Source organism: Pteropus alecto, unplaced genomic scaffold (genome assembly GCF_000325575.1).
Source record: "Pteropus alecto unplaced genomic scaffold, ASM32557v1 scaffold86, whole genome shotgun sequence".
NCBI lineage: Eukaryota > Metazoa > Chordata > Mammalia > Chiroptera > Pteropodidae > Pteropus > Pteropus alecto.
Window position 1 is genome coordinate 11,295,720 of NW_006442109.1, and position 27,145 is coordinate 11,322,864.

Here is a 27,145-nt window from a genome sequence, read left to right on the forward strand (position 1 = left end):
CCCTTCTTTTTTCTAATAGTAACTTCAGATGGAGTTTGACCTTAACGCTTTTCTGTTGCTTATTTTTATGCAAAATTTGTTTTCCTGAACTTTTAGAATGGGATGAGATTCAGGATATCTTTTCTAACTCCGCAGACTCCCTCCCTCTACAATTTTTGTGTAATGTTAAAAAAAGATGGTGGTTTTCTAATGTGTTTCTCTCCCCAACTTTTATCTTGCCCTCAGTCTTTCCTCTCTGTTGTCTGTATTCTGCTCGATTTTTATTCCATTCCTAGCAGTTTCTTCCTAGTGTAGATGCTCTGTCCTTTAAGGGAATCTGGCTTACCAATGTCAAGAGTACACAAGAGCAATCCTTCTTTTAGATTACTCTAGTTTCCTTTGAACTTCTCATGATGGATTCCTTGTACTTACTTAGCCGCTCTCAGAGAGGGCAGAGATCTTCCCAGTTGCAACTGCTGTTCTTAGGTTGGTTCACTCTTCTTTCCAGTGAATACCTGATTGGCTGTTTTGGGTTTTTCCTGTTCTGAGGTCTGTCAGACACTATTGCTTTCACCTGCACAGATGTCATTACCGTGCAGATTTTGTGTTTGGTGGTGGTTTGTCTGCATCTGCTTATATTGGAATTATTGGTGCTACTTCGTTGCCCGGTTTTATTTTGAATGTTAAGCATTGGTTTGGAGTTTTGCCTTCTAGTTGCTCTGTATAGTGAGTCAGAGTGTTTAGAAAACTACATTGCTCTTGCTTTTGTCATCTTTCCCAAATCCTACCCACTCCCTAGTTGCTTTCAAAACACATATTTCTAAGCTCTGTGAACAGATTTTTTTCCTGCCTCCCTCCTCTTTTTGGGGGGATCAGAGGGTTCTGATTTTCCTTATGTCCTATTACAGTAATAGTTTTTAGATAAAAAATTCTAACCGTCCTCCATTTGTCTCTAGCAAAATTTCAGATCTTTTATTAGGGACTGGTAGCCTTCACTTATGCGTATTTTTTATGTTCTTAAAACTGTCCTTATGTTCACTGGAAAATTTTGTCTAACATTATATTGTTTTGGATACTATTTAAAGAATTCGACTAAAATTACTTGATCCTCTCCCATTTAATAGGCTGGTAATCCAATACACTGACTTTTGAAGATTCCCCTTTTATTGTTTTATTTGATTCAGCAAAAACCTAAAAGGCAGACAACATATTGACCACAGTTATAGTTAAAGTTAATATCTTTATTATATGGAGTTCATACAAGTCAATAAAAAAACCCACAAAGCTCTAATAAATAAGTGTGCAGAAATTAGTGCACTTTAGTTCTAAAAACTTTAGTTCTGTTCATAATAAGGATATGTGAAGTTAAAATAATGCATCCTCTTTTCCCCTCTTAAGTTGGCAAAATAATTAAAAGCACAATACTTATTATTGGTGTGGACTCAGTGAGACTTGTACTCTCATATAGATTTATTCCTTGGTTAGGGTAACTGGCCACTCTGGGTCCTATGCTTTTGGTGGGGGTGGGAAGAAGCCTGGATTTTTAAAGAACATGAATGGCAGCAGACTATACCATTATATTCAACACAAATGGTAAATAAGCCATGATTTTTATATACACATTTGTACATATGTGTGAATGTTGAATTACTCTGGACCTTTACTGTTTTTAGGACAGCCCTTCTTTCGTATATTGCTGGTGATATAATGTTGTAGCACCATTTTGGAAAGCAATTTGGTATAGTATGTTTCAAGAATCACAAGATTGTTGTCATTTTTTTGGATACAGCAGTCTCATTTCTGAGTTTTTTTTTACTAAGGAAGTAATAAAAAAAAGTAACAACTATATTCTTAAAAATGGCTTATATTACAAATAAGTAGAAATCTAAATGTCCTATTAGAGGAAAGTGGTCAAGTAAAGTGTGATTTTTACATTAGGTAGAATATTATAGGTTAAATCATGAAGATTATTAGGTAGATACATGGAAATTTTGCATGACTTTTGTATCATCCACCGTGATAACTATGTTAAAGAACATGTATATGCAAAATTCTAGAAGGACATATATTAAAAAAAGATAACATTTATTGTATTAAGGTGATGTATTAAGGTGATGGGATTATCAGTGGTTTTTTAAGCTTTGTTTTTCTATAATGCTGTTTTGTGAAGTAATAAAATTTTTAGTGAAAAAGGTTTGATTGTGTGTCTCCATCTCTCCGTTTTTGCCATCTTTTTTTAGTATCTTTTAGTGGTTTATTCTACAATAGTTTATAGTATAGCCATCTATGTTTAAGGTTGAATGTGTTGTTAGATTATTCGAGCAGTTAAGAGTTTTAGAAGGGAAGTCAACAGTGATTTCAGAGAATATTTATAAAAATGTCTATTTTAAAAATCTCTTGACTATTTCTTTTATGTTTTTAATTTTAATAGGTTTGCAGAATGGCTTCTGATTACTCAAGAACATGTGCTAGCCCAGATAGCATTCAGACTGGTGATGCTCCCATTGTCTCAGAAACCTGTGAGGTTTATGTTTGGGGGAGCAACAGCAGCCATCAGTTGGTAGAAGGCACACAAGAGAAAATATTACAGCCCAAACTGGCTCCCAGTTTCTCTGATGCTCAGACTGTGAGTTCTCTGCATTTCTTACAAATTGATAGATGATGGCAGGGTTTGCTTTAAATAATGTTGAGTGTTTTTTAAATGAGTGATGATTCTTGATTGTTTCTTATCTACATTTTTTCTATACCATACTGTCAGTGTTTTCATTTTAATAGAAAAAAATATTTTTAGTTCCCCATTTCCCTAGCACTGTTAGCAAGTTTCAAAAAATTAATTTGGGATCTGGATTTTTAAAAAGAATTATGAATGAGAAAATATTTATCATTATATTCGACACAAATGGCAAATAAGACAATTAAAAATTAGAATTTTCCCTTTGGCATTTTCTTATTACGATCACTTTTTAACATTTATAGCTACCATTTAACCAAGCTAGAACTTTTTATTTTATTATTTTCTCTAAAACATTTCTTAAAATGAGTTTAGAATATATTTTATATGGTTCTTGCCATAATGAACCCTAAAGAGTTTGTTGGAAAATATGTATTTTATTTCTTGCTCATCACCAATTATAGGAGCGGGTTAAAACATTTTACTTTGTTGTTTCCTTGAACCATGACCAGGCCGATGACCTGAAAAGATAAAATATATACTAATTTGAGCTTAACAATAAAATGAACATGAAAAGGCCAGTAATAGTTTTCTTAATTTTTCTATGTACTTTTAAATCCCTGTGGAGATTTATGCCTTGTTCTGCTTTAAAAGACTTCCTTTGAGTTTCTTTGGTAAAACCAGCCTGAAATATTATACTTTGATTCTCATAGAAGCATTTTATATTTACAGTTCTTTTTGTTTGCTTATAGATTGAAGCTGGACAATACTGCACTTTTGTCATTTCTACGGATGGCTCTGTCAGAGCTTGTGGTAAAGGCAGCTATGGGAGACTGGGCCTTGGAGATTCTAATAATCAGTCTACTTTAAAAAAGTTAACATTCGAGCCTCACAGGTCAATTAAAAAGGTTTCATCTTCTAAAGGATCTGATGGTCACACTTTAGCTTTTACAACAGAAGGAGAAGTCTTCAGTTGGGGAGATGGTGACTATGGGAAACTGGGTCATGGAAATAGTTCAACACAGAAATATCCCAAACTCATTCAGGGCCCTCTGCAGGGAAAGGTATGTGCTTTCTTTTTGGATTTAAAAATAATTAGATGCACTTGGTGCTATAATTGACAGTATCTTTCAGATTTTGATTTGTTCTCTCTGAAGTTGTCCTTTCCCCAGCTTCTCTTTTGTATATCTGCTTTATGGTTTACAAAACATTTATAAATATTATTTTAATTCTTACAGCAACCTTGTTAAATTGATTATTTTCTCATTTCACAGATAAAGAAGCAAAATAATCCATTCAACGAATGTTCGTTTCGCACCTTTCAAGTGCCAGGCTGTGTTTTAGGCATTAGACATAGGGCAGTGAACAGAACAGACAAGATCCTTGCTCTCATGGAGCTTTAATCTGTGGGATAGAAATAAGAAATAAATAAACAAGAGATAACATGGTGTTAAAGAATAGTAAAGAAAAAAGTTGAGAGTTGTTATAGATATTAACTTGGACAGGTTGTGGTATTACATAATGAGGTCAGAGAGTTGGTTCTCTTGGAGGAGATGGCATTTTAACAGAAACTTAAATGAGGCATTTAGAGGGTTAAGTAACTTGCCCAAGGTCACACACAAATAATTGGCACCATTAGAAAATGAATTTAGATCTCTTCTTATTTCTATTTTACCTTTCTTTAAAGAAGTGAAGATATTTTTCTAAACTTACATGCGGTTGTATGGGTTCCTCCATTTTAAGATTTCATTCTTCCATGAAAGTTTTCTTATATAAAAATCTTTTGAAGTTTTAATTTTATGCCAGGATTACAAGTGAGATACTTTTCCTTCGTGGAAGATTGTCTGACAAGCTTGGCTAATCAATTCAATTTTACTTTATTATACCTTTCAGTATTTTAACTTAGACATCAACCCCAAAGCAATGAGCCACGGTACATTCCACTTGAGAGCATCAGGGGATTCTTGTTAAGATGTTGCATATGGCCTCTATAGAACTTCAGACAAATATTTGAAGTTGTATTTTCCTAGTCTTTGTAGCACCTTCTTAATTTCAGTTCTTTTTAACTTTCTTATAATCATTTTAATGTTCTATTTTGTAATGGAAACATTGCCAATTAAAATTGTATGAATGTCATGAAGGAAAGATCTCCCAAAAAGTAAATTAATAATTTACAGATAAAAATTTTAGTAGTTCTTAATATATTATTTAGAAGTGTATTAAGTGCTCAGTATTTTTAATTGAATCTAAATTTTGAATTTTCTAAAGTGAGTTCTAATTTTTGAGGTTGAAGAGACTAGAAATTGAAAAGGCATGGAGTTATTATCATAGATATTTTTTCTGTTTCTTTTTTCAGTAGTCAATGAAAAGATAGAGTGGCCCCCAAGTTATGTCGTTATATACCCTTATTCCCCTGATTCTGTTCATCAACTCTATAGCTAATTGAGGGTAAAGAAATACTGTCAGGAGTTTAATTAATATAAGCTTAAATTCTGCTTAGATCTTTCTGTGTTGGTTATGGTCAGTGTGTTTCTGAGTGTTATCTCTATGATGCAATGAGTTTTTTTTTGATTAGCAAAGATTACAGATTTTATGTTAACATTATATTTAAAAATTTTTTCTTTTTCCCATTAGTGTTTAAATCCCTCCCAACTCTTTGACTTGATTGGTGACATAATATTCTTAAAAGTGGTTAGATTGATGTATTTGGAGGTGAGGGGCTACTAGCCTTCATAGTGCCTTTAAGTAAATTAAGAAAAGTTGTCCTCTCCTCTAGATGGAATCCAGGGTACATGACTTGGCAAACATAGAGCACATGGCACATAGGCTGTATTTCAGCACTTTCTTGACCCTTTAGCCAGGTACTCTTGTCCTGGGCACGTCCTCTACAACTATACATGGCAATTCCTGGATAAGTTATGATTATTAGGATCTCTGAAATCTCTGTATGTAAGATCAAATATGAATTATACGTTTTAGCATCTTTGTGTTCATCAAATTCACTGTGTGTGCAATGCAGGTAGTTGTTTGTGTGTCAGCTGGATACAGACATAGTGCTGCTGTCACAGAAGATGGTGAATTATACACATGGGGTGAAGGAGACTTTGGAAGATTAGGTAAGATTTTTTAAAATGGAAATTATTCTCACAGAAAAATAGAAATAATAATGATTACTGAGAAGGACTGAAACTAGAATTAATAGGCCAGAAACTGTCATATATTTCATTAGTTTTAAGTTCAGAGAAAGATAAGTTTATATAGAGAATACCTAGATTCTGGTGCTGAAATTTGAAATTTAATTAAATCTAACACGTAGTTACAGAGTGTGTACTATAAGGAGGCACTAAGGATTTCAGGGAGGAAAAAAGATACCATCATGATCCTGAAGTATGTAATCTAGTAGATAGTAAAATTAAATCTATATGAACATGATACTAGATAGCATTAGGTAAGTGCTGTTAGAGGAGCATAAATAGAATGATCTAATGATTTATTGAAAGGACTGGGTCCCTTAGTTTGGGGGCAACCTAGAAGATTGGATGATGAGATGTTAGAAATGATTCTGTTTTTCATATATTTAAGTGCACTTAAAAATACCTCAATTCTGTTATTAACTTTTAATGTGTATTCTACCTGTGAAGTAATGGCCTAAAGAAAAACAGTTAACATTATTTCTTTTTTGTTCTATGTGTTTTATCCAAGGTCACGGTGACAGTAATAGCCGTAACATTCCAACTTTAGTAAAAGACATTAGCAATGTAGGAGAGGTTTCTTGTGGCAGTTCACATACTATTGCTTTATCTAAAGATGGGAGAACTGTATGGTCTTTTGGAGGAGGAGACAATGGTATGTAAAGAATTATTTATTGATAGTTTTGACGTTTTTTTCCTTGAAATTTTAAAAATTATTTTTCGGTTATATATGCCTGTTGTAGAAAAACCCAATACAGACAGCAGAAATTTAAAAACCTAAAATGAGCTATTTCTACAAATGGTTGCTGTAAAATTTTTGTTAAAATTTTCATAGATATCTAACTCTATGTGCATTTACACAATTTATACATATATTTCTACATAGATGTCTTTAAAAACCAAAGCAGTCCTGTATTTACCATAGGTATTATTTTATAACCTGCTGTTTTTTATCTAATACTATTTTAAGAATATCTTTTTATGTCAATAAGCATAGCTCTCTTCATTTTTCTTTTAAATGACTCAAAATATTTTCATGTGATTGTAGCACAACTTATAAAACTAGTTTATTGTTGAGTATCTACACAGTTTCCAACTTTTTTTCAGTATTAAAAACAATACAGTGAATGACTAAATCTTTGCCTACCTTACTTAGTCACTCTTACCAGCAATGTGAGACTGTTGCCTTCCCCATATTCCTCGACAATACTGGGTATTAAAATGAAGATAATTTAAAAAGTAATTTCAGTAGTAAAAACGGCAGCATTTAATTTGTATTTTCTTGATTCTTAGTAATGTTGAATTTATGTGTGTTGGCCATTTGCTTTTTTTCTTTAGTGATTGGCCAAGTCTTCTATTTCATGGGCTATTAAATCTTTTCAAAAATTAAAAACAATTATATTCATATACATTTTAATGTAGGCCCTGCTTATTATATCAGCAAATTTTATGTTAGAAATATTACCATTAAAGGAAAGACAGAAAAATAGTTTTCCATATCTCTCTTATAGGGGTTTTAATTGCTTAAAATTAAGATTCAGAAGGGTATTGGTTGTTGTTTGTTTTTTTCCTGTAAACAGAAACATTAATTTGTTAACATCCTCTGCTATCAGAAACTTAGAGCTTTCCATATCTGTCAGTTTAATGATAGAAAGATTAATATTACTTATCAACTTAAATACTTAGAAAAAGAGTAGAGATTTTTTAAAACAAGTTTAATTTAAATGTGTTTGTTTTTCTAGGCAAACTTGGCCATGGTGATACCAACAGAGTGTATAAACCTAAAGTTATTGAAGCTTTACAAGGAATGTTCATTCGCAAAGTTTGTGCTGGGAGCCAGTCTTCACTTGCTTTGACCTCAACAGGGCAGGTAGGGCTAAGGGATGAGCATAAAAGGCTTATTTGGGTGTTTCCGAGGAGGAGGTGATAAAAAGTAACCATTGCATTTAAATTTTAAAGTTAAAAAATACATTATATTTATTTATTTAATTAAATTTACTGGGGTGACATTGGTTAATAAAATAATAACAGGTTTCAAGTATACAGTATAATGTGTCATATGTATATTGCATTATGTATTCACCACCTAAATCTCTTTCCGTAATATGTTTGACCCTTATCTACTTCCACCCTCCTCTTTTCTCTGGTAACCACTAAACTATTATCTGTGTCTATGAGTTTTTGTCTTGTTCTTTTGTTACTTTCAGTTTTATATCCCATATATAAGTAAAATTATATGGTTCTCAACTTTTTCTTCACGACTTATTTTGCTTAGCATGATAATCTCAAGATCTGTTCATGCTGTTGCAAATGGTAGTATTTCATCTTTTCTTATGGCTGAGTAATATTCAATTGTATATGTGTACCACATCTTTATCCATTCATCTATCAGAGGACACTTTGGTTGTTTCCATTGTCTTGGCCACCATGAATAATGCTGTAGTGAACATTGGGGTGTATATATCTTTACAGATAAATACTTTCAAATTTTTGGGGTAGATACCCAGAAGAGAGATTGCTGGATCATATGGTAATTCTATTCTTAATTTTTTGAGGAATCTTCATGCTGTTTTCCATAGTGGCTGTACCAATTTACATTCCCACCAGCGGTATATGAGGGTTCCTTTTTCCCCGTAACCTCTCTTGTTATTACTTGTCATCTTGATAATAGTCATTCTAACAGGGGTGAATAGATATCTCATTGTGGTTTTGATTTGTAATACCTGTCGTTCTCAAAAAAATACATTTTAAAGGCAGTCTACTGAAATGAAATATTTTCTCCTGTTTGAAGAAGTAGAATATCTGAGAAGGAACCAGATTTTCTGACCTGGCCTTTGTGACCCAAATAAATCTGCCCTCAGCCCCCTGTTCTTTGTATTAAGATGGTTTTATAAAACCTTTTTTTAGCCTTCTTTGTAAGTGGTAATTAAATTTTTTATAACAATGAAGTGAGGTAGTTTTTAAATTATAAACTTAAGTTTTGTAATTTGTAAAATTTATTTTATATGATCACACCTCGGTCTAATAAACCAAGAAATATTTGTTGACACCTTTAGAGTGAGAAACATTTAAAGGAGAATTTTTAAGATAGCAACAGTATTTCCAAGCTGCTGAGATTGGGCAAATATAACATAATGCAAGCCAATTAGTGGCTTTGGAAGAATCTCTCAGAAGATTATTCCATTTTTTCTGTGAATAATTATTTTTCTTTTCAGCTCAGCTTTTTGCCTGTACAATGAATGTTTAAAAACAGCAAAATAAATCACTATGAAAATCTTTAAAATAATCAAAACAGTAAATAGTTTTAACAGAAAGTCATTATGTAGTATCAAACCACACTGTTTATGGTATTTATTCCTAATACCTTGGGATCTTATGTGTAGTGTATTTGTTTGTTTCAGGTGTATGCTTGGGGCTGTGGTGCTTGTCTAGGTTGTGGTTCTTCAGAAGCTACTGCTTTGAGACCCAAGCTCATTGAAGAACTGGCTGCCACAAGAATAGTTGATATTTCTATTGGAGACAGTCATTGTTTGGCTCTTTCTCATGGTAAAGTCATCTGTTTTTAAAGAAATCGTATTAACTGTCACCTTCCAGAAAAATAATACATTTAAATTGGGCTTTTCTTTTCTTTGTGTTTTGGTTTTAGATAATGAGGTTTATGCCTGGGGCAATAATTCAATGGGGCAATGTGGCCAAGGAAATTCCACAGGTCCTATTACTAAACCAAAGAAAGTGAGTGGCTTAGATGGCATAGCTATTCAGCAGATCTCCGCTGGGACGTCACATAGTTTGGCATGGACTGCTCTTCCTAGGGACAGGTATGAGTGCCCACATTTAAAAAATGTTGTGCTTTTATAACAGCAGAAACATCAGTAAAAACAGAAATAACCATACTTTGTTCATAAAATGCCCTTCTAAACACTTCTAGTATTGATTTTTTGCTATCATAGAAATGACATCTAGGTTTCTTTCAATTTGCATGTTGAGGTTAGGTATGTTTTATAAACACGAAGTTATACCCTGTATTTCAGATATTTTCTTAAGTGTCTTCTAAACATTTTGAATTCCTTCTCTGTCTCCAGGTAACTGATTTTAAAAATTAAATGTCTACATATCAAGAAGAAGTTAAATAAAGTTAAAACTAGGCTTTATTGATTCAAATAGTTGATTAGCCTCAATGCTCTTTATCTGGTAGATTTTTTTTGGGGGGGGGGAAATAAAAAACAGTGGCCATACTTTTATTATTATTTTCTTAATTATTATTATTTTTTTTGTTTTAGGCAAGGCAACCCTTGGTTGACCTCACAGATTGCAAAGACCTTGTCAGCTTACAATTTCTTATTTTTTTATTTTTTATGCCTACAGCACCTGGTCTTTCTAGGTGGTCTCCCATCCAAGTACTAACCAGGCCCGACCCTGCTTAGCTTCCAATATCAGATGGGATCGGGCTTGTTCAGGGTAGCATGGCCATAGATGCAGTGGCCATACTTGTAATAAAGAAATTACTTTTTGCAGAAATTTAGCTTTTTCTTTAAAGTGGTAATCAGATCTTTTTAGATAATCAGGTAGGTGATTTTTAGCCAATATTAGGAGATCGAATTTTAAGGAATTTGAGGGTTGTTTCAGGTATTTGCAGATGCACGTGGGCTACTTTACAACTTAGACTGTATTATGCTGTTGCCCCTTGAACAACATTGGTTTGCACTGTGTTAGTTCACTTCTACATGTATTTTTTTCAGTAAATAAATAGCTGACCCTTTGTATCTGTGGGTTTCACATTCACAGATTGAAGCAACTGCAGATTGAAAATAGCATGTATTTTCAATCTGCTTTTGGGAATCTGTGGAAGCAGAGGCCGAACTGTTGCATTTTTCTATGCCATTTTGTATAAGGGGCTTGAACATCTGCGTATTTGGATATAGTGGGGCATCCTGGAACTAATCCCCTGCAGATACTGAGGGACCGACTATAGTTAAGTTTTTGGGGATTCAAAAGCTGTATGTGGATTTTCAACTGCTCTGGGGGTAGGAGATCAGTTCCTCCAATGTCTAGGTTCTTCAAGGGTCAACTGTGTTTGCATTCTAAATCTTTGAGTCAGGTGGAGTTTATTATGACATTCTAACCAGTTAAAACATTTATAGGTAATTACCCTTCAAAACAAGTGCCAAAATATAATAAATTGAATATAAATAATTTGCTGTTAGTATTTTTAAATTTGCAACTTCCCAGTTTATATGTACATGTTTGATTCCTAAGATCTTGAAAATCTTTACAAGAATTTTCAGTTTTTCTTTTAATAGATGTCAGTATATCACTCTGTAGAGTTAGGCTATTTTCTTAATATGAAATATGCATTTTATGGACCCTTAGAAGCAGAAGGGACTATAGTAGATCCATGTGGCTTAGCCCTTTGCGTTCAGTCGAGTGAATATCCAAACCTTTGAAAATAGTGATGTTTATATGTTTTCTTCTTGAAGAACTCTAGGGATGACAAATTCTTAGTTTTCCTCAGTTGCTAAAATGAAGGATTTTATCACCTTCATAATCAGGAAGATCTTCTGTATATCTCGTTGAAATCTTTCAGCTTTAAAATGGTTTAGTTTTTGTTTTTTGATCATATGTGAAAATTTCATGTTAAGGCTGTTTAATGATTTTCTTATGCTTTTTTTCTAGACAAGTTGTTGCATGGCACAGACCTTATTGTGTAGATCTTGAAGAGAGTACTTTCTCACACCTACGTTCTTTTCTTGAAAGATACTGTGATAAAATAAACAGTGAGATTCCCCCACTCCCTTTCCCTTCATCAAGGTATGTTATATACATGTATATTTGTGTGTATGCACACGTGTGTACATATGTCTATTGTTCATTTTTAGTTTTGACTTACTATTCTTGTTTGATTTTCCCTCAATTTTATGAAACTTCTTTATAGTCTAAAAAAGAGCTAAACTTAGGTACTTGTTGATAATAACCTTTTGGGAGAGTTATCCATAATTTCACAAACTGCATTTTAAAAAAGTTACTGTTGCTCAGACTTTGACAAAATTTTTAAAGAGAAAAAAAGTTACCGAAACTGGAAAGCACATGTTCTTTTATGTTCCAGAAGCTTACAGCAGATTATTTGGTTTCAGGGAACACCACAATTTTCTCAAGCTATGCCTGAAGCTGCTTTCAAATCACCTTGCTCTTGCACTTGCGGGAGGGGTAGCTACCAGCATTCTTGGGAGACAGGCAGGTCCACTTCGAAATTTGCTCTTCAGACTGATGGACTCAACTGTTCCAGATGAAATCCAAGAGGTAAGAGTATAGGGCTCATGAATCTGTATCTCCAGCCACATCTTTCCCTGAGGTTGTAGCTCATAAATTCAGCTGTCTTTTGGAAAACTTCAATTGGATGTTCTTTTTCCTGCTCCTTTGTTCATGGTGAGAATAAATGTTTTTGATTGACTAATACTTTAAGATAAAAGTCAGATGCTGTTACTGAGAAACCTTTTATTCCCTGCTGTCCTGCCAGGTTAGGTTTCTCTCATCTATTTTCTCATTGTATCACATTGTATTGTAGTTGTCTACTTACAAATATGCCTGTCTTTTTCCACCAGAAGATAAATTTCTGAATACAAGGACCCAGTTTTATTTTTTATTATTGTGAAGTACCTATAAAATTTACCATCTTAACTATTTTAAGTGTATAGTTCAGTAGTAGTAAATACATTCAGAATGTTGTACAACTGTCACCATCCATCTCCATAACTCTTTTCGTTTTATAAAATTGAAATTCTATATCCATTAAACAGTAACTCCCTTTTTCCCCTATCTGCCTGTGGCAACCACCATTATACTTTTTGTCTCTATGATTTTGATACTCTGTGTTATGTAAGTGGAATCATACACTGTTTGTCCTTTTGTGACTGGCTTATTTCATTTGGCATAATGTCCTCAAGTTTCATCCATGTAGCATATGGCAGTATTTCCTTCCTTTTTAAAGCTGGATAATCTTCTGTTGTATGTGTATGTCACATTTTGCTCATTCACTCATCCGTCATCTTTATGACCTTGGATTAGGCACTGGTTTCTTAGATATGGCAACGAAAGCACAAGCAACCAAAGGAAAAAGAGGTAAATTGGACTTCATCAAAATTAAAAACATTTATGCTTGAGAGGACATTATCAAGAAAATAAAAATACAGTTCCCATAATGGGATAAATATTTGTAAATCATGTCTGATGATCTTCTAGTTTTCAGAATATAAAAAGGATTCTTACAACTCAACAGTAAAAAAAAATATTTTTAATGAGCATACATGTCTCCAAGGAAGATATACATATGGCCAATAAACACATGAAAAAACGTTCTATGTTATTAGTCATTAGGGAAATGCAAGTCAAAATCATGAGATACTGTTTCATACCCACTAAATGATCATATTAAAAAAGACTAGCATTGGCAAGCGTTATAGTAAGAATGCAGAGAAATTAGAACCCTCATACATTGCTGGTGGAAATGTAAAATGGTGCAGCTGCTTTGTAAAACAGGTAATTCTTTAAATAGTTAAACACAGAATTACCATATAATGCACCCAGTTTCACACCTCAGTCTATACCCAAGGGAATTGAAAACATATGTCCATGCAAAAACATGTACATGAATGTTTATAGCAGTATTATTTATAAGAGCCGAAACGTGGAAACAAACAAATGTCTGTCAACTAATGAATGGATTAACAAATGTAGCATGTCCATACAATGTAATATTATTCAGCCATAAAAAGGAATGAAGTACAGACAAATGCTACATACATGACCGAACCATATAAATTTTATGGGGTGGCATTGGTTAATAAATTTTATTGGTTAATAAAATTTATTTTGGGGTGGCATTGGTTAATAAATTTTATGCCAAATGAAAGAGAAGCCAGACACAAAAGTTCACATATTGTATGAGTCCATATTTATAAATGTTAAGAGTAGCAAATTCATAGAAACAAAGCAGATTAGTTGGTTGTCAGGTTTGGGGAAGGGAGAGAGGCGGGGGGTGGTGACTGCTAATGGGCACAGAGTTTTGAGGCAATGACAATTTTCTGAAATTAGACAGTGGTGATGGTTGCACAACTCTGTACTAAAAACCGCTGAATTGTATACTTTCAAAAGGTGAATTGTATGACATGTGAATTAATGTCAGTAAACAAAAAAGATACAGTGATTTTTCAGCTAGAGGCACATGTCCCTGAGATGCAGGTAGAAGGTGTATTAATATTAACCTGATGGTGAATGGGTGCTTTGAGGATTTAATATTTATAAGGAATTAAGTAGTATATATTTTTTAAGAGGTTGAAAAGTACTGTAATAAAATAAGGAAAGTAAACTTTAAAAAATTATCTTTAGCATTTTTTGTTTATTTCTTGAGTCCCTTTGGTAGCTACTCTAAGGAAAGCCCTTAAGGGATGGATTCTCCCAGGATATGTATAAGGCTTTTTCTGGTAAGGGCTATTTTTGTTCCTCTTATTCCTGAAACTACTAGTAATTTATCTGTTTGCAGCAATCACTGTTACTGTTGTGTTTTGTGTTTCTTTCTTTTTTAGTGCTCTGTTTTGAACCAGTTATAGACTTAAGGAAAAGTTGCATAAATAATAGTTTTCATGTATCTTTCACCCAGTTCTCTCTAATACCAATGTCTTAGATAACCATAGTACAACTGTCAAGACCAGGAAATTAACATTGGTTTAATACTTTTAATTATTAGAAATTTCGTTAATACCACTAATATCCATGTTCTTTTGCAGAATCCTGTTCAGGATCCTATAATACATTTAGTTGTTATTTCTCTTTAGTCTATTGCACTCTATACTAATTCCTCATTCTTTCCTTGTCTTTCATGACCTAAACACTTCATGAGTACTGGTCAATTATTTTATTGAATATCTTTGTTATTTTCTCATGATTGGACTGAGGTTATGCATTTTTGGTAAGAATACCACAGAGATGATAATATGTCCTCAGTACATCATATGGGATTCATGATTTTGATGTGTTTTATGACTGGAGACTTTGACCTTGATCAGTTGGTTAAAGTGTCTGCTAGGTTTCTATCTATCAGACACTTCTGAGAGAGGGTAGATAGAAAATATATTCTTTGAGAATATACTCATACTTAAGTAGTTTGCAAATTGAATATCTTCATGAATAGTTGAGGCATAGAATTCTAAATTGAAAATCATTTTTTCCATGAGAATGTAAAGGCATTGCCTTCTAGCTTTCAGTGTTGTTACTCAGAAAATCAGTGCTATTTAAATTTTTGATCTTTTGTATAGAAATCTGTTTTCTTCTCCTGAATTCTATAGCACGTTCTACTTGTTCCTTTGTGTTCTTGCATTTGAAAATGATATGAACTGATGTGGATCTGATTTTATCCATTGTGGTGTATACTTATATGGATTGTTTTAATTTGGACACTCATCAGTTTTTTTAAATTGAATTTATTGGGGTGACATTGGTTAATAATATTATACAGGTTTCAAGTTTACAGTTCTGTAGTACATTATCTGTATATTGCATTGTGTGTTCACCACCCAAGGTTAAATCTCCATCACCATATATTTGATCTCCTTTACCTTTTTCTACCTCTCCCCACCTTCCCTCTGGTAATTATACTGTTGTCTATATCCATTAGTTTTTGTTTATTTGTCTTGTTTGTTGCTTTCAGTTTTATATTTCACATGAGCGAAATCACGGGATTCTTGACTTTTGTAGTCTGACTTATTTCACTTAGCATGATGTTCTCAAGATCCATCCATGTTGTTGCAAGTGCTGTATTTCATCTCTTCTTATGGCTGAGTAATATTCCTTTATATATATGTATATATGTACCACATCTTCTTTATCCAATCATCTGTCGAAGGACTCTTCAGTTGTTTCCATGTCTTGGTCATTGTGAATAATGCTGCAATGCCTTCAGTTTTAAGAAATTATCTTGAAGTGTATTGCTATTTCCTCTTCATTGTGTTTTTTTTTCTCTCTCTGGGACTCATTATTGGAATACTAGCCCTTCTGGACAGTTCTTTTAATTTTCTTGTGTTTTCTTTCCTGTTTTCTACTTTTTTCTCTCTACGAGAAATTTTATTTTGTATTCTAACCCTTTTATTGAGTTTTTTATTTCTTCTGTCATGTTTTTAATTTATAAGAGCTCATTTTCTTAATCTTTGATTGTTTTTATTCTAGTCCAACAACCTCATTTTACTGATAAAGAAACTATGACACAGAGAAGTTATGTGTCATAGATAATACAGCTATTCTTTATGCTGTTCTCACTACCTATACTTCTGTTTGGCTAAGTCTTGCTCATTTTCTAGTTCTTAACTTAAATGCCTAAGCCTTATGGAGGAACCTTCTGTGAGCCTACAGGCCATGTTAATTGCCTTTTTTTGTGTGTGCTCATTCAAGTTTACACTTTCTTTTTCTTTCCTTTTAATTTTCTTTGACAATTATAAGTACTTGCTCAGGGTCTCTCTTTCTTAATAGACTATATGCTCATGAAAGCAGGGCTTTCATCTGTCTTGTTCATTTCTGTATCCACGCACTTTGCAAAGAGCCTTACCAGATTCAGTGCTATAGATTCAACACTAAATATTTGTTGGTAATGATTATCTATTTAGTGGCAAATCCAAAATATGTATTCTGGTTTTCTTAAAGACATCTAAAGAAAGATTTGCATATTTTCTTTTTTCACATGCCATCTTTATTTAGACTTCCACGATCCTCTTTCTTTAGACTTCTATGATCCTAATACTCAGTGGATTATTTTATCTTTTTACTTATTAAGATTAGAATCAGGTCAATAAATCTACTTTTCTTTTTTGATATTAGGTGGTGATTGAAACTCTGTCAGTGGGAGCAACCATGCTGTTACCTCCATTACGAGAACGTATGGAATTACTTCATTCTCTCTTACCCCAGGGACCTGATAGATGGGAAAGCTTATCTAAAGGACAGGTGAGCCTTTGCATGGTATTTAAGTAAACCAGTAATATCAGGGAAAAAAAATAGGAAAATAAAGCTAATTGATTGCCTTGTGTTTATGAAATAATACTTAATTTGGTGGGTCTGGTAAATCCTAATATTTAATGTTTTCTGCTGGAAGAGTTCCCAGATTTCTAATGAAGTTGAAGTAAATGATAATTTATTAAATGATTTGTGGCTAATTATTAAAATTAATGACTAATTTTTTTAGTGTTGCTTATACTGTCAAACCAGAGAACTTTTGGTTTGTTTGTAATGTACTGAGTTGAAATTGAGGGCATGTGCAGAACTTTGTTTGAAATTGCTTACATAAAAAGTAAAAGATGACTTATGAAAAAGTGTTTGATGATATGAGTATGCCTTTTCTTTCCATTTTTAATCTGTTCTATATATCAAAATAAGCACATTTTCCTAATCAAGTAGAATAATCAATTTATAGAGTTACAGATTTGGGGAGGGAAAATGGTAATATAATATTCACAGATGTCTTCCAATGAGTATTTTGCATTAGTTTAGATTTCAGTGATTTATTTTAAACATTAGAATAAATAGTTTAATTGGTAATTCTGTAGAAGAATGTATAGCATAATTTATCTGTTGACATTTCCTCCTCTTACTGTGCTAAAATCATTATGCGGAGCATGCCATTTTAGCTTAGAGTTTTAGGTGTTATAATAAAGGATGGAATAAAATTATAAGTTACATTTTCCCAAATAGTATTAGTGGGATAGCTTTTTTTCGATTACACACTTTCTAAAAGATTATAGTTAATTAAGATATTAAGTGGATTAGATAGCATCATTTAGTATAGGTTTTTCCTCCCTGGGATCCTTTTTTTTTTCTTTTTTAATTCATTTTAAGGTAATTATTTATTTGTTCCTATTTCATCAATGGAAATATTTTTCTTTAGAGAATGCAACTGGATATTATTTTAACAAGTTTGCAAGATCATACCCATGTAGCCTCCTTACTTGGCTATAGCTCACCCTCTGATGCTGCTGACCTCTCTTCTGTGTGTACTGGCTACGGAAACCTGTCAGATCAACCTTATGGCACTCAGAGCTGCCATCCTGACACCCATCTGGCTGAAATTTTGATGAAGACTCTCTTAAGAAATTTAGGATTTTATACAGTACGTTGCTCTTTTTTCTTTGTGGTAAAAAAAGGAATAAAGCTTGGGTTTGTTTGTTTATTTGTTTTGGAAGGGGAAAAGATCACTTCAAGTCAAGATATTTTGACATTTAGGCACTAATGAAATAAATAAAACTCGACATTTTACTTCCCCAAAGGGGAGAAACATGTCAGATCTTCTGAAATACTATGAGTACCAAGTGATTTATAATTGAGAGATTTATTTTATCATTTTATCAATTTTTTTGGTGTTAGTGTACAAGAATATACAGATACAAATAATCAACAACATTTTGCAAGAGAAGAGTAATGAGGAAGAGTATACTAATGAGGATTGACATTACCAGACATAATCTTATAATTAAATAATATGATTCGTACTATCTAAGAATAGGCTGGTCAGTAGGAGAGAAGACAGTGGACACTATAACTTTCCTTGTATTAGGATACCATTAATTCTTACTTTATGGTGTTTCTTAGATCTATCTTTTTTCCTTTCCATTTCTGTGGGTTTTAACTCAGGCCATCATGACCTAATGCTAATAGCAGATTTGCAACTGTTTTCACTGTTGCTGGTCTCTTCTCAGTATCTTACTGCTGAAATAACCTTGTTGTGTTAAATAATGTCATTGTATTAAGTTAAAACCTTTCAGACCCTTTATCATTTGGATTATACGGCACTCTCATTTGAGCTCATGCACATGGCACACCTATCTCCTGCTTGCTCTTCCTGTCTACTAGTCTGTGACTTCTTTAAGACTTCACTATTCTAGGAAGCCTTGCCCAAGTAACCCCATCTAACCATGTAATTATATCTACATACCCTTCAGCAATTTTTAGAGTTAAAGTATACTGTGCAACTTAACTTTGAATTGTTTGTATATCATTTCATATTGTCTCTCATTATGTCTCTTCAGGATTAGGTCTGTATACTCTTTTTCTTCAGTACAAATCTTAATGTTCTGTTCTAACCACGTTAAAAGGTTGTTGACTAAGTCAAGTGGCAGTTGTTCCTACAGAATTATTTTCTCTCAGATTTAAGAATGTAGGTTTGATCTGATGTTTGGCTAAAAATGGAATGGGAACAAATGTAAGGAATATTTTTGCTGAATTAAAGTAGTACTTTTATTATGTCATTATGGCTAAGCTAGATGTGTATGTTATATGGAAAGGGCAGTAAAATACTACTTTTGGGGTAAAATAAATTATTGTGTCTTTCTGATGTGATTTATACCAAATTTATCATGTTCTAAGATTTTAAAATAATGGTGCTTATCTTAATCTGTTTGGGCTTCTATAACAGAATGTCCTGGACTGGGTAGCTTATAAACAACACAGAGTTATGGAGGTTGGAAGTCCAAGACCAAAGAGCTGGCAGATTCAGTGGTTTCTGCTTCTTGGTTCATAGACAGCTGTGTTCTTGCTATGTCCTCACACAAGGGAGCTCTCTGAGGTCTCTTTTTTAAAGGCACTAATCCCATTCATGGGGGCTGTGTCCTCATGACCTGTTCACCTCCCAAAGGCCCTACTTCCAAATACTACTGGGGTATTAAGTTTCAACATATGAACTTTGAGGCAATACAAATAATCAGTCTCTAATAGTCCTTATTTGGCAACTTATAAAAGTTGCTTATATAGCAAAGGCCTTAAAACGTTCTGAGACTCTCTCTTGCATATTATAAACATAGACCATATTTTGTGCATAAAGATGTTTACCACATCATTATTTGTAAGAAATAATAAAAAATTAAGAAATTGAACACAATGTAATATATACATATATATGCCTTACTATTGAATTGTACACTTGAAACTTACTGGATTTTGTTAACCAATGTCACTATAATAAAAAATAATAAAATAATAAATAAAAAATAAAAAGAAAAAAATTGGAAACAACTAAAATACCTAAAAATAGGGGAATGGTTAAGTAAATTATGGTATATATACTCAATGAGATATTATATGACTCATAAGTTTTATATACACATGGCTTATGAAAATGTAGAAATATTTGTGAATTCATTGGAAAAGAGAAGAATAAAAATAGAATAAGCAGTATTGTGAAGAAGTCACACAAAATCAGGAAAGAAATACACCAGGAAATATTAATAGTGATTTTCTTGGGGTTGTTGGCTAAATGGTGATTTTAAACGTTTTTTTAAAATACAATTTTGGTATTTTCTAAATTTTTTACACCGAACATTTAAAAAAATATTCTTAACTTGAAATAATTTAAAACTTACACAAGAGTTAAAAGAATCATTCAAAGAACTCCTCATCCCCTTTGTCTCTCTGTCTGTCTATTTATCCTTTTTCTAAATTAGATGTCATGCTGGTTATTCCTAAGCTCTTAGGCATGTATTTCTTAAGGACATTCTCTTAAATAACAACAGAAAAATTATCGAATTCCAGAAATATAACATTGATGCAGAACTGTCATCTAATACACAGTCCATATTTAAATTTCTTCAGTTGTTCCAATAATGTCCTTTATAGCAACCCCTTCCCAATCCAGGATCACAGATTATATTTAATTGTCATATCTGTTTAGTCCACTTATTTCTTTTGTAATCAGGAACTAATTTCTAAGAATTGTGTTCATAGAAATTCATAAGCATGTGAAAAAACCTTTACACAGGAGGTCTGGAAAGCAATATCATTAAAATGTTGAAATATGTTGTCTTTAGGTATTGTACTGTTCTTCTGTTTCTTGTTTTCTTTATTTTCAAAGTTTTTGTGGTGAAATATCTATTACTTTTTTAAAATGGAAAAACAAAATGGCTTGATAAATCTTATCTAATAGCTAATATAACAGATTTAAAGATTGATAATAGAAAGGAGATAATGGCTTAAGTCAGAATCATTTATGGTAGGACATCACTTTTCATTTTCAAACACTTCAAATATAATCTTCATTTACTTATTATTTTAGGATCAAGCATTTGGAGAGCTAGAAAAGAATAGTGATAAATTTCTACTTGGAACATCATCTTCGGAGAACAGTCAGCCTGCTCATCTTCATGAACTGTTGTGTTCACTGCAGAAACAGCTGCTGGCATTTTGCCATATCAATAATATTAGTGAGGTATGTGGTTCTTTGCCTTTCATGATGATCTCTCAGGGACCTTGAAACTGAGATATTTGGTTAAGCCATGATATTTTTGTACCTTGAATCTTTCAAAGTAGTAATTTAGCAACTTTTTCCCCTCAGAACTCAAGCAGTGTGGCATTGCTTCATAAACATCTTCAGCTCTTGTTGCCACATGCCACAGATATTTATTCACGTTCTGCAAATTTGCTCAAAGAAAGTCCTTGGAATGGCAGCGTTGGAGAAAAATTAAGAGGTGTGTTTGGTGCTAGATTTCAAATTAGATCAGAGGTTGTAAAGCAAGAGTCCTTTCCCTTTCCAAAGCCTTAAGAAGGCCTGAAACCTCTGAGTGGAATAGGAATGATCTTGAATCTCCTTCCTATTAAAGATCCCTTTCATCTTGGTTTAGGGATGATGGTGACAGGAATGACCTGATTAATCTTAAAAGATGCTAATTGGCACGACAAAGGCCTAATTTTAAGGCATTGGATGATAAATGGCATAAAGTGAGATTTTTATCTGCTATTTCTTTACTTTTCTTCAGCATTTTCCAGTGTTCCTCTTTCCTTCTTGAAATGCTTTCCTTTCCGTGGGCTTCTGTATAGTGATAATTCTGTCTCTACTCATATTTCTCTGATCACTATTTTTTGTTGGTTTCTATGAACTCCTTTTCCTTGGACATGCCCTTCAATCTTTAGGATCCTCTGACTTTTGCCTTCAACCCTCTTTTCTCCCTGAATGATCTTATCTGGTCCCATTGTCTTTAACCACTATGTATATGTTGACTCCCACATTTGCACTTAGCTGAGAACTCCCTTTTCATACTAGAGCCTTTCTCTAGTTACATACCCTTGGTTGTGTAAAGGCAACTAAAATTCAATATATCCGTCCAAAACCAATTCATCTCTGAAGTTGGGAAAAGAAACTGAGAGACTAAAACCATTGCTTACTAGACACCTCCATTTTGTTGTTGCCCTGACATTTAAAATTTAATTCTTTCAAACTGAGCTTATCTCTGAATGGTCTTCCCTGCCCCAAAATGCAATGAAATATTGAGACAAAATTGATTTTAAACCAATATAGATAATTAAAAAAATGATGCTTTGAGATGATCTTAATTTTTAAAAAAGTAAATTTGGTTTAAAAAAGTCTTCCCTCATTAAATGTAAGCACCGTGAGGGCAGGAATTTTTAGGTCTTTGTTCATGGTTGTATCACTTTCACCTAGAACAGTGCTTAGTATATGCAAGTAACTCAATAAATACTTCTTGAATAAATCTAAAAGTGAGGATAAATTTGTGAATGAGAAATTCATAATGCGTTTTAAGGGAAGCAGCTATAATCCTTTGAGTTTGTTGACATGAGGATACGAACGCTTTCCCACAAAGTGTCTGTTGATGGCACTTTCTGAAAGTGAGTAAATACTAATACTGTACCAGCTACCAGGTAGATGTTCACCAGAGTCACTAACTTAGTGTACTGTATGTAGTACAGGCTAAAATAATATTTCTTAGGTTTTTTTTTTAAGTTTGTAATAATTGATTCATGTTGAATTTCTTACCCTTCATAGATGTGATATATGTCTCAGCTGCAGGCAGTATGCTCTGCCAGATTATTAATTCCCTACTGTTACTCCCTGTGTCCGTGGCTCGGCCTTTATTGAGTTACCTCCTCGACTTGTTGCCACCTCTTGATTGCCTTAATAGACTCTTGCCAGCTGCTGCTCTTTTAGAAGACCAAGAGTTACAGTGGCCACTTCATGGTAAGTAAAGATGGTAAAAAGAGCAAATAATGCTTTTGAGAAAAGTTGTTCCTTTTGCATATATCAGGTAAATTATATCTGACACTTGGATGTTTTATGTAATGAAAAAAATAAAGTTGTTATCATCTAAGAGCTTAAAGTCTAAACTGGGAAATGAGAAAACATAAGAAGTTGAGAAAACATAAGATATGAGAAAACATAAGAAGTTGCTCATATATACCAGCGTCATGAATAGGGTCTTTATATGGTCATCAGGTTCGAATAGTATATTTCATTGATTCTAAGACACTTTTTTTTCAAGTTTTTTGATAATGATTCATTTAGTCAAGCATAATAATTCATTTAGTCAATCATAATGATTCATTTTGTCAATGGATTGATTTGATTCAAAAGTTTTTCTTAAATGCAAAGGTTTTTAGTTTTAAATCTCTATTCGATAGTAAAATGTTTTATATTTTAGTTAAATATGTAGATAACTAAATGCAAAAGATAGAAATTGGGAACCTATTTTTCTGTGTTTTCCTTTTTAGGTGCTTTATAGGAAATAGCATTCTGGTTTTAGGCATGACACTTGAATTTACTCTTAATTTATAAAATGTTGATGATTCTATTCAGTTGAATATAGCTTAAAATATCATGTTTAGAAAAACATCAATGTGTTTTCCACTGAAGTCTATCTATTCTAAGGCTATCAAAGAAGTTTCATTACTGAAATCCTAAAAACCTTTCAAGTTTAAGTGAGGCCACATGTTTTATTGAAAAGAACCCTGGACTAATGCATAAAAAGATCTAGATTTTAGTTTTGGCTCTGCTAGTAATTTGGCTCTATGATCTTGGGAAAGTCACTTATAACTTCTTAAAGCCGTGGCTTTTTCTCTTGGAAAAATCGGGGTTGGACAAGATAACCTTGAGGGCTCGTCTTTACTTTAACGTTGTATGGTTCTGTGATGACTTGATTTAAATGAAGTCAAGTGTCAGGGTTATAACTGCAACTGGACATTGATTTAGGCTTTATATATAGCAATTCCGGATTTACTCTTTTCAAAAGCATCTTAGAACTTGCTAAGATTCATTGTATTTGTATTAGGTGAATTAAGTATCATTTTATTTTGGATTTCTGCATCTATGATCATAAATGATATTTTTTCTATAATTTTTCTTTTATTCTATCATTGTATCATTTTTACTATCACCATTATACTAAACTCATATCATCAACTTAGAATCTTTTTTATTCTTTTTTTCTGAAATAATTTGTGTAAGATGGGGGTATCTCTTCTTGAGTTTTAGAAAAGTTTATATAAAACTATGGTGTTTTTCGTAAATAGACCTTGGCTATTTTCTTAGAGTTTTATTCTCTTGCAGCTTTTAGTCTCAGATCTATTTTGGAAATTGATATTTTTTTCTAGAAAATGTCATTTTGTGGGTTTTCAAATTTATTAACATAAAATTGTTAAAATCTCTAGTGTATCTGTGGTTGCATTCTCTTTTTTGATTCCTAATTTTTGAATTTATGCCTTTTATTTTCAGGATTAATTTTATTAGAGGTTTGCCCATTTTATTAAATCTTCTCAAATAACCAGTTTTGGGTTCATTGATCTTTTCTGTTTTTTTTGTTTTTTTTCAATGATGTCATCGATATCTGTTCTTATCTTTATGGCTAAGTATAGTTTTTTTATTCATGTTTATTTTTGTAATGTGAAGAACTTCTAAAAACAAATGTACAGTAAGAACGCATGGGTCTGGATATTAGCTCAAGACAGTTCTGAATTCAGGCCTTAAAAATCATTAAACAATACTAAATGTCATTTTACTAGATCAACTCATGTTGATTTTGGAGGGAGGAGCTGCTTTACTCTTATGGTGAAATTTGATCTGAATAATGAAAAGTAGGAATAGACTACCTTGGGATAATTCTTTCATATACTGTTTTAATTTTAAAATTAATAACTTTACAAAGGAAATTTTTATTCAATAGCCTAACTTATTTGAATGTTTTAAATTAGCCTAGTAAAGAGAACATATGCAAAAAGTATTATTGTTTGTTTTCTTGATAAAATTATTTTGCTTCAATATGTTATTGCAGTGTAATAGAAATGAGAAAGCTTGACAATCTTAAATACCAGGTGAAGACACAATTACTAATGATTTTGCCTTCAGGAGGGCCAGAACTGATTGATCCTGCTGGTGTGCCCTTACCTCAGCCAGCCCAGTCCTGGGTGTGGCTTGTGGATCTGGAAAGAACAATTGCTCTCCTTATTGGGCGGTGTCTTGGTGGCATGCTTCAGGGCTCCCCTGTGTCTCCAGAGGAACAGGATACTGCATATTGGATGAAAACACCACTTTTTAGTGATGGTGTAGAAATGGACACCCCGCAGTTAGGTAATGTGCTTCTCTGCAACATTTAAAATACATGCTTGTGTTTGTACATCCATTGGAGATTTCTCTTATTCTGGGTTTGCTGAATAGAGAACTAATAGAAAACAGGGTAGGGGATCCAAGATTGTAACTTGAAGTCCTTAGAAAAACAGTTAAACCTTAAAGCATTGTATAGTGAAAAGAGCCCCTGAACTAGGAAAATATAGGCCTGGTCCCACTCTGTCATTATTTATCACTCAATGACTGTTTGGGAAAGGCATTGAACTCATAAAAATGGGAAAATGCTTGATTACTTGTGTTCTTGGGCATGAAGGTTATGAAATTACTTCATACACTGTAAAGCTCTGTAAGATTATCTACCATGACTTACCAGTCAGTGCTCAGTTTGCAAACACCTTTCAGATGGGAGTGGCAGTTGTTCTCCTCCCAGCCTGTCCTGCTTTCATGCTGGTGTTACCTTGTATGATTCCTCATTTTTTCCCTCCCTGTTTATGATGCCTTTGGAGATTCCTTTTTTCTGCCTCACCTCCCATTCTTCTACTTTGCTGGTAGGCTAGCATCTCACACTGTCCGAACATGAAGATTTCTCCAGTTCCTGAACACATGATCTAGTCGTTTTATCTAGGATTGATTCTTCAGTCTCTCTGGGCCTCTAATTTTGATCCATGAAATAATGAGATTAGATAGCCTATATGATTACATTAGCTCTAACATTCCTTATTTCTCTGATTAGAGAAAGAGACTCAGAGAATGTCTAAGAAGGAAAGTCTGAGAAATCTCAATCAAAGAGAAGCTCAAGATGGAAAACAAAAAGTAGAAACCAAGACAAAAAATCACAGAAACATTCTGATTTGGGTTGGAGGGTTGGAGGGTAGAGTGAAGTGAGCTGTTGAAGATTTTCCTCCTTTTCCAAATAGAAATATATATTCATCATTTATAAACCAGAAGGTGAACCTGGCCATAACTAGTGAATGCTAGACTGGTACTTTATGATACATTTGTATCAAAAAATTTTTTTTAAAAAGTAAAATCATGGTTTTTCAAGGGATATTGAACATTGTAAAGATGTTATAATGTTTAACTCTATGTTAGTCCTAAATGTACTATTGAGGACAAAAATATTTGTATCTCTACCTTCCTCTTATTTCTCTTATATTTACTTTACTCAGTTAACTGGCCTTTAGTATGAATAAAATCACTTTCAGTTTTAATCTTATTTTTCAGTATTTAAATTATAAAATCATGAACTATTAAAATGTTATATTTTATGTGTAAATATTTGCATATTTTAGGAAAAGGATGTTTGTTCTTTGTACATATGTGATCATTCAGTTATATTATGGGTTAAATTGACTTTTGATATTAGCCCAGGAACCTATCATTTAGAGAATCATTTTGTTTTTTAAACGGAAAATTAATTCTGAATGCCATATGTCCCACTGAAAAGTTAGGAACCACCTGAACAAATATAAATCTCAGTTGAGAAATTTTTCATGGTGTTTTTGATCTCTCGAATCATACTTAACTGCTTGTTTTCCCTTAGGTCTAGAAAAAAGAGAAAATTCTTGTCTAGTCTCTTTTCCAGACTAGGGGACTAGAAAATGGGAGTAGGTCCCACTTTTCTCAAATTCGATATCATTCCATTTTGAACAAGAGAGTTCTTTGTTATACAAGACAGTGTTGCACTTGTAGTAGGCCCTGCCTACCAAAATGCTAGAACTCCTTGGAGGACATTTGGCTACACATTCTTCTGGAGGAGATGGAAAGGATGATACTTCCTTCAGTTGAGAAACATCAAAGAACTTTGTATCATCTACTTAAAATGGTTTGAAATGTATCATTTCATATGCACTAAATAAATGCAGTATGATTTTATTTGTAGCATCAAAATTTATGAGGTTTAAAATTGATAACATGAATAATTTTTTT

The 27,145-nt window shown here is 32.9% G+C and overlaps 1 protein-coding gene and 1 pseudogene across 11 annotated transcripts in view; one reads left to right on the forward strand and one right to left on the reverse strand.

Moving 5' to 3' along the window:
• The window catches only part of HERC1 (HECT and RLD domain containing E3 ubiquitin protein ligase family member 1), a 163,650-nt gene that overhangs the window by 40,425 nt on the left and 96,080 nt on the right, over positions 1-27,145 (forward strand). For all 11 annotated transcript variants that reach the window (XM_025038950.1, XM_025038949.1, XM_015595937.2 and 8 more), the window contains 15 exons: positions 2,411-2,605; positions 3,403-3,714; positions 5,670-5,766; positions 6,353-6,496; positions 7,584-7,711; positions 9,243-9,387; positions 9,488-9,659; positions 11,515-11,649; positions 11,973-12,138; positions 16,702-16,827; positions 17,765-17,986; positions 20,921-21,073; positions 21,200-21,332; positions 22,646-22,837; positions 24,998-25,219. In XM_025038950.1, the coding sequence (XP_024894718.1) occupies positions 2,411-2,605; positions 3,403-3,714; positions 5,670-5,766; positions 6,353-6,496; positions 7,584-7,711; positions 9,243-9,387; positions 9,488-9,659; positions 11,515-11,649; positions 11,973-12,138; positions 16,702-16,827; positions 17,765-17,986; positions 20,921-21,073; positions 21,200-21,332; positions 22,646-22,837; positions 24,998-25,219 (2,542 nt within the window). The remainder of the gene's footprint in view (positions 1-2,410; positions 2,606-3,402; positions 3,715-5,669; positions 5,767-6,352; positions 6,497-7,583; positions 7,712-9,242; positions 9,388-9,487; positions 9,660-11,514; positions 11,650-11,972; positions 12,139-16,701; positions 16,828-17,764; positions 17,987-20,920; positions 21,074-21,199; positions 21,333-22,645; positions 22,838-24,997; positions 25,220-27,145) is intronic.
• On the reverse strand, positions 10,198-10,316 carry LOC112469667 (annotated as a pseudogene).